Below are 17,213 nucleotides of genomic sequence, written 5' to 3'. Positions count from 1 at the left end.
CCCCGGCCGTAGCTAGCGCACACATCCAGAACACAGGTTCTGGGAGAAGTTGGTGGAGGCGGGAAGTCGTTCTGAATTAGTGAAATTAATTAGGAGCTCATAATAAGAAAGAAATAGAGATTTATGGGGGGAGGAGTGTTTTGTTTTGTTTTTCTTTTGCAAACCTGAGCTCATGACTCAGAAACACCCCTTTTCCACTGTGTTCCCAGGCCTCTGCAGGGCTTGTTAGAACCACTAGAGGGCGCGTGGACACGCAGAAAACCTAGAAGAACCCACCTGACAATCTCCTGAAGATCTGGGCCCCTTGCTGTTCCCTGGGGACCAGTTTCCAGATTGGAGACTGTGCCTTCCAGAATTCTCCTGTAAATAGAGCTAAGGGAGGGGGTGGTGCAAGGAAGGAAAATGTGCAGAACAGAGACTCCTTTCTTGAGGATCAGAATAGAGAAGAGAGAGGTGTGAAGCTGAAATGGCAAAAGACTTTGCTGACAAAAAAATTCCAGTGAGTCTTATTTTTCAATTTCTAAATTTTGGCTAAATAAATACAATTGTGCCAATTTAGGTAGTAATGTTGAACTAGAAATAAAAACGGACCTTTCACCTGTCAGTTTGCTACACAGTTTTTCGCTAATGTGAAAAGGACAAATGGTGTTAAAAGAGTTAAACAGATTTGAAAGGGTGGCTTGGGAAGCAAAGTGTTATAATGAAATGTGCAAGAAGCTGGGGTTAGAAAACAAAAAAGGACGAGTACACTTGTCTTCGCTCAAGTTGAGAGAACTGCAGATCAAAATGAAACCTCAAATTGCAATGCTGAGGGATTCTTTGGGCAAATATTGAATGATGCAAAAAACACCAAAAGATGCAAGGGAAACACAGATCCACCGTCCCTAAAAAAACTGGTTGATATTCCATCATTTCAAGAGGCAGCACGTGATTAGGAATCAGTGGTACAGAGGGAAGAGGTCCAGGCTGCACTGAAGGCATTAGCAAAACGTAAGACTCCAGGAATTGATGAAATACCAGTTGAGACGTTTCAGCAAATAGGTGCAAGGAAATTTGAAAGACAACTACCTGGCCAACTGACTGAAAGAGATCCACAGACCTGCTCATTTCAAAGAAGGAGATCCAACAGAATGCAGAAATTTTCAAACAATATGAAGCAAGATTCCTAATTCATTGCTGTTGGGATTAGACAATGGTGTAGTCACTGTAAAAAAAATAGTTTGGCAATTCATTAAAAAGTTAAACATGGAATTGCAATATGACTGAGAAACTTCACTCCTAGATGTACACCCTGCTCCCCACCCCAAAAAAAAACAACCCTGAGAGCAGGACTGAAAATGGCTACTTGAATATCAGTGTAAATTGCAGCTTATTCACACTAATTAAAAGGTGAAACAATCTAAATGTCCATCAAGAAAGGAATTAATAAACCAAAGTGATACATACAAAGGAGGGAATATTATGACTCACGATTCACCTAGAAAGAGAAATGTAGCATTTCTCTGATGCAAGTTACTACACTGGACGAACAAAATGCTAAGTGAAAGATATCAGTTACAACAGAACAAATGTTTATCTCATATATGTGAAAGAAAGAAGAAGCAAATGTATAGAGACCAGAGATTATGAATGTTTACCAGGTGAGAAGGAGGAGGAATCCCCGTCTCGAAAATGTTAAGCTGCTTTCTCTCCAGGTTGATGGAAAAATTTGGAATCAGTGGTGATGGTTACAGAACATGATGAGCATAACCAATGTGATTGATACGCATGTAGAAAAAATATGCTGACAGGGAAAATGTTAAATATATAACACAAGTAACCAACATAATTAAAACAAAATGAAAATAAATCGTTGTTGTTGTTGTTGTTTTTATGTGCTGTCGAGTCACTTGTGACTCATAGTGACCCTATGTAAAACAGCCCTAAACTCTGCTCTGTTCTGGGCCAATCGCACTGTCTCTGACACTCTCATCCCGATTACCCCAGTCACTGAATCAATCCACCTCATAGAGAGCCTTCTCCTCCTGCGCTGTCCCTCCTCTCTACCAAGCATGACTTCCCTTGGATGCTAAATCCTTGGACGTTAAACCAACAAAGTTCAAATAGATTAGGACTAAAACTTTGGAGGAATGAGAGCAGTCAAAATGATTTAAAGGATTTGCACCTAGGACACTAGGAGGCTGATATTGCAATCAACTGAGTTGGAAGAAGTTGAAGGTCATGAGTTTAGGTCTGGATGTGTTGAGATTGCCATGCCTTTTAGGAATCCAATGGAAAATGATCCCTGAATCTTTCTCTTCGGGTCGGATTTATCTCCTCCCACTAGCCTGTAAAAGCCTGTAGCTTGAATACCTGTGTGCCTCATTCCATCATCTCTGCGTCTCAGCACAATGACCACAACACAGCCATCTCTGCAAATAACTTTCAAATGAATGGATGAAAAATACAAAGAAGCATTTTCCGTTTTCTAGATTGATCCAAGTTTGTCTTACGTTTCCAACGTCACAATTCTCTTCCAGACATGGAAAGGAAAGGAAAGTCTCATTCTACAAACTGTGGCTGATGTTCATTGGAAACCCACCATATTAATTCATTAACTATAGATAATGAATTGATAATCTCTCCCTTTTGAAGTGAAGAAATCTCTCTGGTGGACAGGAGCCCTTTTCTCTCCTGTTTGAGCTTATCTCAGCCCAGACTCAGCTGGAGATGGGCCCAGTGCAATGACAGGACATTGACAAAGATGTCAGGCCATTGTTTGCTCTTATCTACTCCCTTGATAGGGTACGTTTGTTTTCCTGTGGCTCCTTCAACTAGCGAACCTGAGGTGAACACCAGAACAGCATCTCTAAGAGCTCCCTTCTCAGTTCAAGTTCAAACCTAATTAATTAAGTTCCTGCCTGTGAGGAATTCCTGGTGAGAACCACAGCAGAATGACCTCACCCTTGTCCAGCACAGAACAGAGGAATCGGTTTAGACAACTCTCTCTGCTTGGGTAGTTTCCACTTCTGCTAGGATAACTTCAACTTCCATTTGAGTTATTTCTGCTTCTACCCAAATCCCGCCATGGTTAGGTCTGACTCTTGCATCCGGTGGCCTCTGGTGATTCCTCCTAGCTTGGGTTCATAAGTTCTCCTTCTGCAGGAAGGGACACAGACAAGTAATATTTATACAGTGAGGGGAAACTGATTTACCATCAACAAACTTCTAAATCCCATTCTTTTAGGCCAAAAATTCACTCAGTGATGTTTAGCATTTTTACTTATTTGGAGCTGTTTTTCCTTTCAGTCTTTCATCACTCAAATCTCAAAAGCATAAGGTGCTCACTAATTAGAGTATATATGTATATATATATATATATATATGTATAACCATGACATAACTATGGTTACCTCTAATTAGTCTTCAAAGTTGTCTTCAAAACACATTTGAGTTCTCTTTTGCTCAATTTTAATGCTACAGAAAGCATTTCACTTGTCAGTTATTCTAGTTCACTCTTCCATTTTACTGAGTGATTTTCCAAGCCCGGGAGCCTTTGGGGAGCCATATTCGAGCCTCAAAATTGAAACAAAGTACCATGTTAGCAAACAATCCAATGGCATGAATTACTCAGTTACGATTTTTCAGCTGCCTGTGTCGGATGGCCTACAGGTTGGCAAAGACATTGGGCCTGAGCTCTGCAGGTTTCAACTTGAACATGACAGAGATCCGAGATAGTGGGGATGATGCAAGGTAGGGCAAGTTTCCATCTGTTATTTGTGGGGTCACCTCAATGGCACCTCACAGCAAAGGCTGAAAACCTGTAACAGAGGGAAGCTCTCGATGCTCGTCATTAAGGGGTCATAGCTCACCTTCCACTGGGTTTCGAGGGTGTAAGTCAGGAGGAGGTTGCCCATCTTTCTCCTGCAGAGGCGCCCGGAGGACTTGGACTGCCCCTGGGAGGTGTGGCCTTTGGGTGGTGGTGGTTGTTATGTGTCACTGAGTTGCTTGAAACTTATAGCAACCCTATGTACAAGAGCCCTAAGCCCTGTGTCAACCTTAGTCTCTGACACACCTACTCCCATTACCCCAATCACTGAGTTGATCCATCTCATCAAAGGTCTTCCTCTTTTGTGTTATCCCTCTACCCTCCCAACTATGATGTCCCTCTCCAAAGACCGGTCCCTCCTTGCAACATGCCCAAAGTATGTCAGACGAAGCATCGTAATCCTTACCTCCAAGGAGCAGCCCGGTTTCACCCTCTCACCATTGGGCCTATTGGTAGCATCAATATAGATGGCGAAGAGGTTGAGATAGTTAACAGTTTTAGTTTGCTTGGCTCCACAATCAACACTCTTGGTACCAGCAGCCAGGAAATCAAGAGACAAATTGCATTGGGAAAGTCGGCTTTGAGGGACCTCTCCAGAGTACTGAAGAGCAACGACGTCAGGCTGGAGACTAAGGTGAACCTGATGCAGGCCATAGTCTTTGCAATTGCGTGCTATGCATCAGAGAGCTGGACAGTGACTAGGGATGATAGAAAGAGAATTGATGCCTTTGAGCTGTGGTGCTGGAGAAGAGTGTTGAATAAACCATGGACTGCTAGGAGAACAAACAGGCCTTTGGGTAAGAAGCGCAAATCATTATGAACAAGGTCACCTGAGCTCCCATAGCAGACACCAGGAGGAAATATTTACAACTGCCCACTTGAGGGCGCTATTGTCTTCTGCAGGGGTGAAGCCAACACAGTTATGTTACCAATTATGTAAGAACTTCATCAACACCCAGGTTTCAATTTGCCAGAGTGGTGCTTCAATGGTCCCTTAGAGACTGATGCCTTAGGGCTTCTCCCTGTCTTACGTGGCCCTTAATTCAGCCGAGTCTGCTGCTCTGCTCACCCCCAGCCCCTGCAGGTTAGGGACCATGGTACCTTCGCTCTCAGTTTACCTGACTCCCTCAGTGTCAACATCCCACCTGGCACCAGGTAACATTTCAGTGCATGGTGTCGAGCCAATGATGGGCTTGTTGCATTTCAAGCAAGTTAAAGCAGGAGATCCACTGATTTTCCTTCTTGGAATGTGGGTCTTGGGGAAAAAGCAAACACCTTGCAGGTCCTATGGGAACATCCCAGGGTTATTCGGACAGGTGAGGTTTGAGCTCCTGCTGATTCTGCCTGCTCTTATTTGCCTGGGCCAGCAGGTGACTCATGGGAAAATTGAACGAGGAAAGTCTTGGAGATCGACTAGGTGGTGGTGTTCGATTCTGACTGCCCATGACCCTGTGTGTTACACAGTTAAACTTCTCTGGATTCTCTTGCCTGTAATCCTCATGGAAGCAGTTCATTGGGACATTGTTCTGAGATGCCGCTGGATGAGTACGAACTGCCAACTCTTAGATTAGAAGCTGAGCACAAACTTGTACCTCATTTCACTTGCTCACCTAAGATTTTGAGAAGGGGGTGGGGAACTTTCTTTCAAAGCAGAAAACTCTCAGAAGTTATAATGAGTAAAAATTAAGATAATAAAATACGCAACCTTGGAGAACAGCTCCATGCCATGAATCACTGAGTTTTAGAAGTCCACCTTTTCTTGAGATTCTCCACAAGATTCTAGCAAATTGGCAGAAAATGTTGGGCCTTGCCATTTTCCTGTCAGCTCCAGAATCTAGTGGGATCTGAGGAAGAAATGAACTTGTGAAACTAACTTCCCTGCCAGACTATATTGGCCCCTATCTTGATTAGCATACTTAAACCTGAGAGGGAGTTCTGGTGGCCTAGTGGTAAGGAGTTGTGCTACTGATCTGAAAGCACATGGTTCAAATCCCCCAGCTGCCTGCAAGAGAAGGGTGGGCCGTCTCCTACCATGTGATTTGCCACCTCTGCAAGCCTGACGGAAGAGGGTACATAGCATAGCATTGAATTGCATTGCAAAAGCATAGCACAGCACAGCACAGCACAAAATAACAAACACAACATAACACGGCATAGCACAGCATAGCATAGCATAACAAAACTGAGAGGGACGTCTGGTGGCCTCGTCCTTAAAAATCAGCACTGCTATCTGAAAGGTCACACCTTTCTCTGGAAGTTCAAGTCCCCTAGTGACTTTGAGGGAGAAGGGAGATTTACAGCCTCTGAAAAATCACTAGAGAGTCGGCTATGAGTTGTTCTGACTTGACAGCAATGCCTCTGACATCTTTTGAAGACTGAAAATTGGAGTACTAAATAGATAACCACCAGGTCCCAGATTGACCACCGGGTGACACACAGTTAAAATTGTTATTGTCCTTGTGTAGCGTGGAGTGGGAATGAACTCGTAGCTGACCCCTCCAACAGGTTTCCAGAGGCAGTAAATTCCGCGGGAGGAGCTTGTCCATCCTTCTCTCATGAAGCAGCTGGTGGGTTAGAACCTCGAGCCGATAAGTTGGTAGCTCGGATTCTTACCACTGGGCCACTAGAGTTAGGACTGCTAAATTAATTTGCTTTGTAAACCTCACTCAAATCATAATAAAAAAAAGAAATAATACTTTACAAATGAGAGCAGCAAACACGACCCACTGCTGTGGAGTTGATTTTGACTCTTGACCCTCCCTTGGTTTCCCAAGGCTGTAAATCTTTACAGAAGGAGATCACCAACCTTTGTCACAAGGAGAAGCTAGTGAATTCTGACTGTGCAACGTGCAGCACGCCATGCCCCAGGGCTCTGTGAGATGTAAGTGTTTTGGGTTTTCACACAATCATCCACATACATTGCATTTCGTTCATGTACACTGTGTTTTATAGAATCATTCATATACATTGAGCTTTATATAAACACAATTGATCTCTAAGATACAAATATTTGGACGATTGGTCTGACATTAGAACCACAGAAGGTAGGTTGGATTTTGCGGATTGAATTTGTCTGGGAAAATTTTCTTTTTTTAAAATTTATTATTAATGTCAATGAAAATTTAGAGACTTGGATTTCTATTCATTCATTGTTGCACTTTTCTCCCCTCCCAGCCCTCCCCCCCAATACACTACCCTCTTGAAAAAGTAAAAGAAAAATTCTTTCATTGTTTTACAATCCTCCCCCCAGGTCCATTCCACTATGCAGCCTTCGCTCTGGACTCCTGTCATGACAAAAATACCTAATCACATATCCCTTCTAAACAGTTTTCTCCCTCATCTATTTCAATGCAGTATACATTACTGAACCCATCTTTCTTAGTCTCCCCCCACTCCAGCGGTCAGTCCTGTTTTACAACAGTGGCACCATGCAGTATTTGTCCTTTTGTGACTGAGATACTTCACTCAGCATATTGTCCTCCAGGGTCACTCATTTTGAATAATATTGCATGAGTTCCTTGTTTTTCAGTGCAGTGTAATATGAAAATTACCTTGTAAAACAACAGAAAAACAGTGGGTTTTCCCCCCTAGTATCCAAACAAGACCTGATGTGTCATAGTATAATATGCAAGATGTGCTAAATTGAACATTGCAGGTTTCCTGGGATAAGACAGTCTACAGACATCAATAAAAAGATGATATAAATGTTGGAGTTATTCTAGTAAAACACGTATGAGGATCCAAGGTGGGAGAGGGTAGGGGCAGAAGGGTGAGGATAGGCAGGGTGGGAAAATCATAAAGTTGTACAATTTGATGGGTGGCAGGAGGGGTGAGGAAAGGAAATGCGAAAGGCCCAGCGGGCATCTGGAAAGACAAGGACATGATGGGCATATTTCAATGTTGATTAATTTTATAAAATATAATGAATGGGAATGATTGTACGAAACACAATGTGAATGCAGATAGCATACAAAGCAATGTAAATGAACTTTGTAAGCAAACCAGTATAAAAGAAATGATGTATAATTATTTATTTAATTTAACTTATTTACTATTATATATAATTATCTATTTAATAAAAACCCTATTGGTGTTATTGGCCAGAAACCTAATTGTAAAGAGCTCTGCTTCTCACTGTGGCAACTGGACAATTAAAACAGACTTTCAAGGGGGGGGGGGAAGAAGAACGAACTGGGGAGGAGGGTAGAGAAAATAGTGCAACAATGAATAAATGAAAACCCCAAATCCCTGTAAATGTTCATTAAAATTAATAAAATTTAATTAAAAAAGAGCTCTGCTTCTGTTCTCAAGGCACGTGGTTCAAATCCACTGTGTGGGAGAAACATGGGTGATCTCCTGTGTGATTGCACTGCTGTGCTCCTACTCCCAAAGCATATGGTTCAAATCCACGGTGTGGGAGAAACATCGAGAATCTCCTGTGTGATTGCACTGCCTCTGAAAACCTGCTGGAGGGTCAGCTGTGAGTCAGTTTTGACTTGACAGAACACAAAAAAAACCGCAATAATAAAAAATGCTCAAGTGAACAAGTGTAAATAATCCTAAACATTAAAATGAAAAAGCTTGACAATGAGATGAAAGAGAAAAGAAAAATCTAATTATAACTTCTAAAATAAAAAAAAAGCAATAATAAAAAGCCACACTGGATGGGTTCATTAGCAGAGGAAAGAGTCTTCTAGGTGACAGATGAATACAAGTATTCACTTGAAACTAAAGACAGAAAACAGATTGGAAAAATAAGAGTCCCAGAAACTTCGTGGATAATTAAGAAAAGGTCTAGCATTTGTGCTATCAGAACCTCTGAATGACAGAAGAAAGGGTGCAATGCTAATGATTACAAGCTTGCCAAGTGTGGCAAAGAACATAAGCCTAACCAATTGGAAAAACAGAAGGAATCCCAAACAGGATAAGCCCAAAGACTGTCACAGTCAGACATCTGATATATCCTCAAAGGACTGAAAGCTAAGGACAAATTGTTGTTGTTGTGAAGTGCTCCCGAGTCAATTTCAACTCACAGTGGCGCCATGCACAACAGAAGGAAGCATTGTGTGGTCCTGTGTCTACTTCACAGTCATGGCTATATTTCAGCCCCGGTGCCAATCCACCACATTGCAGGTCTTCCTCTTTTATGCTGATAGCTAAAAATAGGACATGATGTGCTATCTTTTCTCCAGAAACTGGTTCCTCCTTATAATATGTCCAAAGTGCACGAGACAGAATCCACCATCCTCACCTCAAAGCAGGACTCTGGCTGTCTCGCTTCTAAGACAGATTTGTTCTATCTTCTCTGCAGCCGGGGTGGCAGCTTTAGCAAACTTCAAAGACTCAGGAGAAGCAGCCAGGGAGGAGGAAACAGACAACCTTCAGTGATTTCTAAACCATCCCCAGACATAGAAGCCAAGAAACAAACAGGTCTGTCTTGGAGAGGGCGAAACCAGGCTGCTCCTCAGAGGCAAGGATTTTGAAGCGCCATCTCACATGCTTTGGGCATGTTGACAGGAGAGGAGGGGCCAATCTTTGGAGAAGAACCTTACACTTGGAAAGGTGAAGGGTCAGGGCAGAAGAAGAAGATACTGGACGAGATGGATTGACATAGTGACTGTGGCAAGGGGGACAGGTCTATGAGAGGTGGTGACATTGGCTCAGGATAGGACCAAGGTCAGAGCCTTGGCTCAAAGTCTGTATGACCTGTAGAGGACTCAACAGCATACAACAACAACTGTGGTAAAGGAAGGGGCTGAAGAACTAGGTTTTGGGGTTTATGTTCTTCTAAAATTTTTTTTTAATTGTGATTTTAACAAAAGTTTACAGAAAAGTTGCATTTTCATTCATTTATTGTTATATGTTTTACCCCTTCTCTTCCCTCCCCCTCCCCCAGTTCACTTTTTATTTTTTTATCTTAGACTACATTTATTATTATTATTGTTGATATTATTATTATTTAATGAAAATTTACAGAGACTTTGGATTTCCATTCATTCATTGTTGCACTTTTCTCCCTGCCCACCCACCCCTGCCCCCCAGTTCGCTCTTCTCTTTGAAAAGTAAAAGAAACATTCTTTCATTGGTATACAATCCTTCCCCCTCCAAGTCCACTTCACTAGGCAGCCTTCATTCTGTGTCTTTGTAGAACATGGAGCTACAGCTCTTACGACAGTGATCTACAAATAGTTCGGCAAGTTTGGAGAAGAGGAGGGAATTACTCAAGGCCTTCTCACCCAGCAGGGCTGCCATTGTCACACCATCGCACTCACAGGTGGATGTATTTAATACGAGAGGACTTTCTCACTGTACGTGGATGCCAGTTCTTTTCTGTGGTCCTCCATCGTCCTCACATTCATCCCTCAAATATTTACATAATCGTCCACCCACTGTGTGTGCATAAATTCTTTTAGCAGCCCCCTCACTGTGGAATACTTAGAGTGTTTCTCCTTCTTTGATATTCTGGTAAATGCACTGAAAATCATTAGAGCTCTTCTCTTACTCTTTTACGTTCTTTCATTCTTTGTGGATTTCAACCAAGTCAAAAGCAGTAGAGCTGAATATATGTGCACATGCACGTGTGTGTACACAAAGTCTGCAAATGTACGTGTGTGCCGTGTGTGATGTGCGTTAGCAAATGCTATCAGTCATCAAGGACACAGGCAGGTGGTCAGCCCCTTTCTTTCAGTGGCTTCCAACTTCCTTTTGCCTTCTTGTCCTGGGAGCATGTGACAATGTCACTGTTGTTGTTAGGTGCTGTTGAGTCGAGTAAGACGCTCTATGAACAATAGACTTGAACTCTGTCTTTTCTTTTTGTGTGTGTGAGAAAAATCTGTATTTAGAATTAGGCAGCTGGGCTCAGTTTAGATGATCCCAATTTTGTTGGCAACATCCAAAGCATCATAGTCAGGAGCAAGTCAAATAAATATAGGCCTTCTTCTCTCCATCAGGCCTAATCAAAGTGTTGACCTTGGCCACATCAGTGTTGTGGAGCTTCTTTACAGCAGGTTTAATCTGGTGCTTGTTGGCCTTGACATCCACAGTGAACACAAGTGTGTTGTTATCTTCTATCTTCTTCATAGCTGACTCAGTGGTCAGGGGAAACTTGATGATGGCATAGTGGTCAAGCTTATTTCTCCTGTGTATGTTTTTCTGAGGGTATTTGGGCTGCCTTCGGAGTCTCCGCATCTTAGGCCACCGGAAGGTGGGTGACGTGTGGGGTTTTTTTGTCTGTGGATGCCCTTCAGGACCCCTTCTTGGCCTTTAATGCCTTTTCTTTGGCTTCAGTTTTGGGAGGGGGAGGGGCTTCCTTCTTCGCTTTTGGCACCATTTTCTTGAACTCTGTCCTTTGCTGTGTCTTCACCTTCTCTGATATATTTGGGCCCACAGATAGAGTCATTGTGCCAATCTATCTCATTGAAGTCTTCCTCTCCTCCACAGACCCTCCACCTTCCCAAGTATGATGCCTTTCTCCAAGGACTGGCCCTCCTGACAACATGCCCAAAGTATGTGAGACGAAGTTTCACCCTCCTTGTTGCTAAGGAGCACTCTGGTTTCACTTCCTCCAAGATGTATTTATTTGTTCTCTTTGGTTGTTATTGTTGCTATGTACCATCGAGTCACCTGCGACTCATAGCGACCCTCTGTACAACCTGCTCTGTCCTGTGCCAATCTTACTGTGTCCAGCACACCCACCCCAATTACCACAGTCAGGGAATCAACCCACCTCATAGATGGCCTTCCTCTACTGTGCTGTCCCTCCACACTCTCAAGTATGACATCCTTCTCCAAGGACTGGTCCTCCTTTCAACATGTCCAAAGTATGTCAGAGGAAGCCCCAGAATCCTTGCCTCCTAGGAGCAGCCTGGTTTAACACTCTCCAGGATGAATCTGTTCATTTTCTTAGGAGTCCGTGGTATATTCAATACTCTTCTCCAGCACCACAGCTCAAAGGCATCAATTCTCCTTCTATCCTCCCTAGTTATTGTCCAGCTCTCTTATGCATAGCAAATGATTGCAAAGACCATGACCTGTATCAGGTGCACCTTAGTCTCCAGAGTGACACCATTGCTCTTCAGTACTTTGGAGAGGTCCCTAACAGCAGACTTTCCCATCACACAATACGTCCTTTAATTTCCTGGCTGCTGGTGCCAAGAGTGCTGACTATGGAGCCAAGCAAACTAAAGCTGTGAACAATCCCTCTTTGGTAGTCTATTTAGTACTCCTCACCAATACCACAGTTCAAAGCCATCGGTTCTTATGTCATCCTTATTCATTGTCTAACTTTCAGATTCATAGCAACTAATTGAAAAGAATAACAGCTGGATCAGGTGCACCTTTGTCTTCAAACTGACATCCTTACTCTTTAGTGCTTTGGAGAGATCATTGACAGCAGATTCACTCGGCTTGATTTTAAAAACAGTCAGATGAAGCTGCTTTTAAATTGGTCTGTAACTTGAATGGCAGGGATACAGAGAGGTTCTCATTAGTTATTTCATTATTTCATTAATGAATTAATTTTAAAAGGTTTTGTGAGCATCTCCAATGTGTTACACACCGCTAGGTGCTGAGCACATAGCAATACACAGAACTGACAAAAATCATTGCCCGAGTGGATTGACGTCCTCTCTGGACGGGATAGGCACATCCAGTAGACTCATGTAATTCTAAGTGATGTTAAGCACTGGAGGAAAAGTGAAGCTGAGATGAGGAGAGAGAATGAAAGGAAGGAGGAAGAGACGGAGGCTGGTTTGGAGAGGATGGCGGGATGGGCCATCTGAGCAGGTGAGGCTGGTGCAAAGGGGCTGAGAAGTTCAGCCTTGCTTTTAGAGGAAAGATTGAGTCAGACAGAGGGACTACCCAGTGCAAAGGCCCTGAGGTGGGAATGTGCTCAATGTTACCCAGGAATAGCAAGAAAGGCAGTGAACTGAGAGAGCAGGTGGGAGGTCAGAGAAGCGGAAGTGCTCGAAGCTGCTGGGGAGGCCTTGGGGGTGCTAGATGCTCTGGGGCAGAGTCTCCCCACGCCATCCCACCCCCCACCATCATCATGTTCTCTCGCAGGATACAGCTCAGATCTGGAGACAAATATAAATAGTTCACTGCTATATCTGGTGATGGATGCCTTTCAGAGCTCAGAGCTCTGGGGAAATTAGTGAGGCAATGATGTTCTCTCTCTTCACTTAACTTATGCCTTATTTATCTTTGGGACTGACAATAATTTATAGGCGCTTGGGGAAGGAGGAACAGGGCTTCAAAATGTTTCCGTGGAAGAGGATAAAATAAAACTGAAACAGACCTAAATGATTCTAATTTGGGTGGTCTGAAAATGCTTCCAGAGTAGAAGAAATGAAGAGTTGGAGTCCTAGAATGGGGGGTTTGGAAAAGGTGTAGTGAGCCCGTGCAGGAGCTGCTGGGCAGTATTGTGTTACTACCGGGACGATGGAGAAAGACACATGTTCAAACTGGTGTACTTGGAGCTGGGCCCCGTTGTTTTCAACTCAGTAGGTCAAGAGCCTTGATTTGACTAATACACAAAGCAGGTGCTGCCCTCACTTCCTGAAATGGACATAGCTTTTTTTAACAGGGCTTCAGCTTGTAATTTCTCCCATTCTGATTAGAATCATTCTGATTAGAATCTGATTAGAATTCCCTCCCCCTTTAAATCCAGCTAAGTGAACAGAACTATTTTTTCTTTGACTCTTTAAGCCGAGACAAATAGAAAGACATTTTAATTTTGTTCGTTTAGAAGCAATGAACATAGAGTATCTTTCCCCCATCCTTCCTTTGCATCTAACTGCAATAGGTTGAATTCTGAGACAGGAAAGATGCCACAGGGGGAAAGAAGCAAATTTTGTGAAATTTCCCTTGTTTTCCAGGAGAGGAGCACTACAGTTGTTCATGACAAAGCAAATTTTGGAAAGATGAATCCTGTCCCCATCTCACTGCCAATCACTTGCCAGAAGCATCAGCAAATGAACAAACCACCAGGCAAGTTCCTTATGTCTCAGTCCATCAAGCTGTTAATTCTAGATCACACCACAGGTCCCACCCGTAATTTACTGCGCGATCATGGTCAACTTTAGGATCTATACAATGGAGTGGGGTTAGGGTAGAGTGCGTGTTGGGCTTGAATGACAGCCTGTATTCTTTTTAGCTTTTGAAATGCAGTGGATCTAGAAAAAAAGAGTCCTTGAGCAAGAATGGTTGTAGGAAGCTGTGGTCTAGTGTGGAATTCATGCAAACGCTAAGAATCCTTGTTGTGCCCACAAAATGCCCCTCAAAGAAATCCAGAAACATGTCTGAAATTTTAAGAGCGTTTATTGTTTCATTTTTCCACGTGTGGAGGCTCTTTCACCTTCCTCAGAAAGGTGGTGAAGGGAAAAAGCCTCGAGTGTTCCCTCCCACTTGCTTTTATAGCTTTTTCTTGGGTGCCCCTGCTAAGGCAAAGAGATTGGTGGGCCAGGGGGTCAGTCATTTGGTCAGCTTTTGGTGGGCTGGTTACTTTGCCCGCCTTTACTCTTTCTGTGTCACGTAGACACTAGTTAATTCCTTACTTTTTCAAGGACAGACTGGGTTTTACCCGGGGCACTCGTGTTTGCCCTAAGCCAAGAATTTTTATGGCCCGCTTCTGCCTCCAGCGCTAATGGGGGTTTATAAAAAAAATGGGGTTTCTGCTGCCCCTTCATCCTCAAGGAGGGGGGTGCAGCTGGGAGGGAAAGGGGAAGAAGAAGGAGGGTGGAGGGCAGGTCTCTGTTGGGACTTCCTCAGGCCTCTTGAAAGCAGAGCCTGAGGAGTCCCTGGCTTCTCCAGGTTGTTCATTCTGCCTTCAGGATCCTGATCTGATCCTGAGGGAAAGCCAGGTCAAATGTCCAGGGGCCTGAACCCCTGAGACAACATGTGGCAGAGAGATCAGAGAAGAACTAGGTCGTTAGAAGGGGACCCGTCAGAACCCAGTGCTGCACTGAGGGTTGCAGAAATAGGTCTTAAAGGTCTTTCCCATCCAGGAACCCCAGCAGGTCCTCTCAAAGCCACCACAAGTCTGTATTTTGCCTGACAGTCCTGCCTCCATTAGGAAATCGATTCCAGCAGTCCTGACTGCTTGCACGTGTCTGTCTTTCAGATTCACCTTCGAGCTGACGGCAACGTCTGACTAGCGTGTGCGGTTTGCATTTGCGTGACTCTGCCTTTGGAAGTGACATTGAATGGCTGAGTTATGATTTAGAAATCACTCATTCAGAACAAACTGTGATGAACCCCTCTCTATTTGACGTTACATTCCAAATTGTTCGTCATTGCCCACCTCTAACAAGCCCACACACACACACACACACACACACATACGCACACATACATACACAATTACACTCTTAATCTCATACATATCTAACATCCCTTGCACAGGAAAAAAAAAATAGGGTTTTTTAGAAGGAATATATAAAAACACAAGGGTCTGAATCTTTTGTACTGAATGAAGATTGGACACCCCTAATTATGATGCAGGCTCAGAAATTAAATGATAGGGACGGACTGAATAATGTCCCCAGGATGGAACAACATATCCCTCTGGAGCTTGACATCTATTTGGGGTGGTGTCTTAGTTTCGCAGTGAATCCTAACTTCAGTTCAAGCTAAACTGTCCTGGCTCAGTTCTAGACCTCTCTCCAGGACGCACCCAGCACCCCCCTTGCACCACAAAGATGGCACCAGTGTCAGGGGGGCATAAGTTATTTTTTTTCTGGCCTTCCAGGTTTGGTTATGGATTTGTCAACGCCGTTTTCAACACCTGATCCCTTTAGTCTCCTTTGCCACACCAGACCATGCAGACCGTTGCTGGATGAGCTCTCAAGGTTTTCAGAGACTTGGAGTGTCTGCATGATGGATGGTGGGGTTCGATTATCACTGAGTGGCCCCTTAAATGTCCTTGACTGCAGACTTTCCCAGTGCAACATATTTCCTCATCTCCTAACTGCTGGCATCAAAGGTCTTGATTGTGGATCCAAGTAAGTTGAAGTTTTTGACAGTTTCAGTCTTTATCTACCACCAATGTCCAGTGGTGAGAATTTTTTGGTGTTATTTTTTTTGATGTTGAGATATAGTCCATATTGAAGGCTGTATTCTTGGATCATCTACAGCAAGCACTTCAACAGAGGGATTGGTCTCAGGAAAGAGAGGTTCTGTTTTGGATAATCACCAGTCATCTCATCTCTCTGAAACATGATGGTATCTACAGCCATACCAACCTGAATGTGCCAAATTTCATCTGAAATACAAGGGAGTCCCAGGGGAAAAGATCACGGTTCTTCTCTACACCCTTGAAACTCCATGTGTTCCTGGGCGAGCAACACTGCGGTCAGCCAGGCATCTGCTCAGGCCCCAGCCCAGCCTTGCTGAGTCAGCGCCCTCACTGCAACACGGTCCAGGTGATTCACACCAGAGTTTGACAAGTGCCAGGTGCGTGAGGTCACACCAGCCTCTTAGAGCTGGACCTCATACGAAGCTCATTAGCTGGGTGGCCTCAGGTCTCTTTGCCCTCTCAAAGCCCGTTTCCTCACCTGCAGGGCAGTAACCTCTGGTTCAAATGTGTGCAAAAGCCCTGCCTAAGTGTGGTGAGCTGACCCCTCGATTGATTGTGACTCCCAGGAGCCCTGTATGACAGAGTAGAACTGCCTCAGAGGGCTTCCTATAGAATCTCTTTAGAGGACAAGAGCCCCAGAGTGGGATGGGATTGGTAGATGAGGACTATCTGTAAGTGGTAGGCGGAAGGTTCTATCTCAGGCTCCCGTCTGGGCCTCTCCCAGACAAATGAGTGCTCTCTACCAATGGGGAGAAGGGGTCCTTTTTCACAAAGCCAGGGCCCAGGGATCAGGATGGAAGCAGGGTTCAGCCTGAAGCTGACCACAGAGGCCCTCTCACTTAGAGTCGTCCATTGCTGGGGCTGAGAACTCCAGGTTATGTCCAGCCCACACTTCCCAAGCCCTTTAAAAGTTGTCTAACTATAGGAATTCATCCCTGGGTGCCAAGTCTCAGGCCTTCTTCACAACCAAATGGAGCCCTTTGGCCCCAACAGACACAGGAAGGGACAGAATAAAATCACTTTAATAGCATAGCAACGGGGAGGGCCAGCAGCCACAGATGAGGGGACACTGCACCTTCCACTTGTACACATTAGTGGAGGTACACGCTTGCAAGGGACAATCTTACAGACAAGTTTTTCACATGGAGAATTTAATAAATAGATACTTAAAGTGTCAACCATCAGAGACAGCGAGTTACGTCGGTGAGGATTATTCTGCCTTCTCTGAGACTGGAGGTTGCTTCCGGTCCAACCATTGAAGGCTGGGGGGCCCTAGGAGGGGTACTCATACTCCTCAGCACTGCGGCGGCCGAAATCCATCCAGCCCAGGTA

The 17,213-nt window shown here is 44.1% G+C and overlaps 1 protein-coding gene across 1 annotated transcript in view; it reads right to left on the bottom strand.

Annotated features, from left to right (window-relative positions):
* Nucleotides 1-14,622: 14,622 nt before the first annotated feature.
* The window catches only part of CCK (cholecystokinin), a 6,630-nt gene continuing 4,039 nt past the window's right edge, over nt 14,623-17,213 (bottom strand). Inside the window, exon 2 of the mRNA XM_006893066.1 lies at nt 14,623-14,692. Within this exon, the coding sequence (XP_006893128.1) occupies nt 14,623-14,692 (70 nt within the window). The remainder of the gene's footprint in view (nt 14,693-17,213) is intronic.

The sequence above is a fragment of the Elephantulus edwardii genome, unplaced genomic scaffold, assembly GCF_000299155.1.
Source record: "Elephantulus edwardii isolate Elephantulus edwardi_28Jun2011 unplaced genomic scaffold, EleEdw1.0 scaffold00121, whole genome shotgun sequence".
NCBI lineage: Eukaryota > Metazoa > Chordata > Mammalia > Macroscelidea > Macroscelididae > Elephantulus > Elephantulus edwardii.
This window is presented reverse-complemented; position numbering and strand designations above follow the sequence as displayed.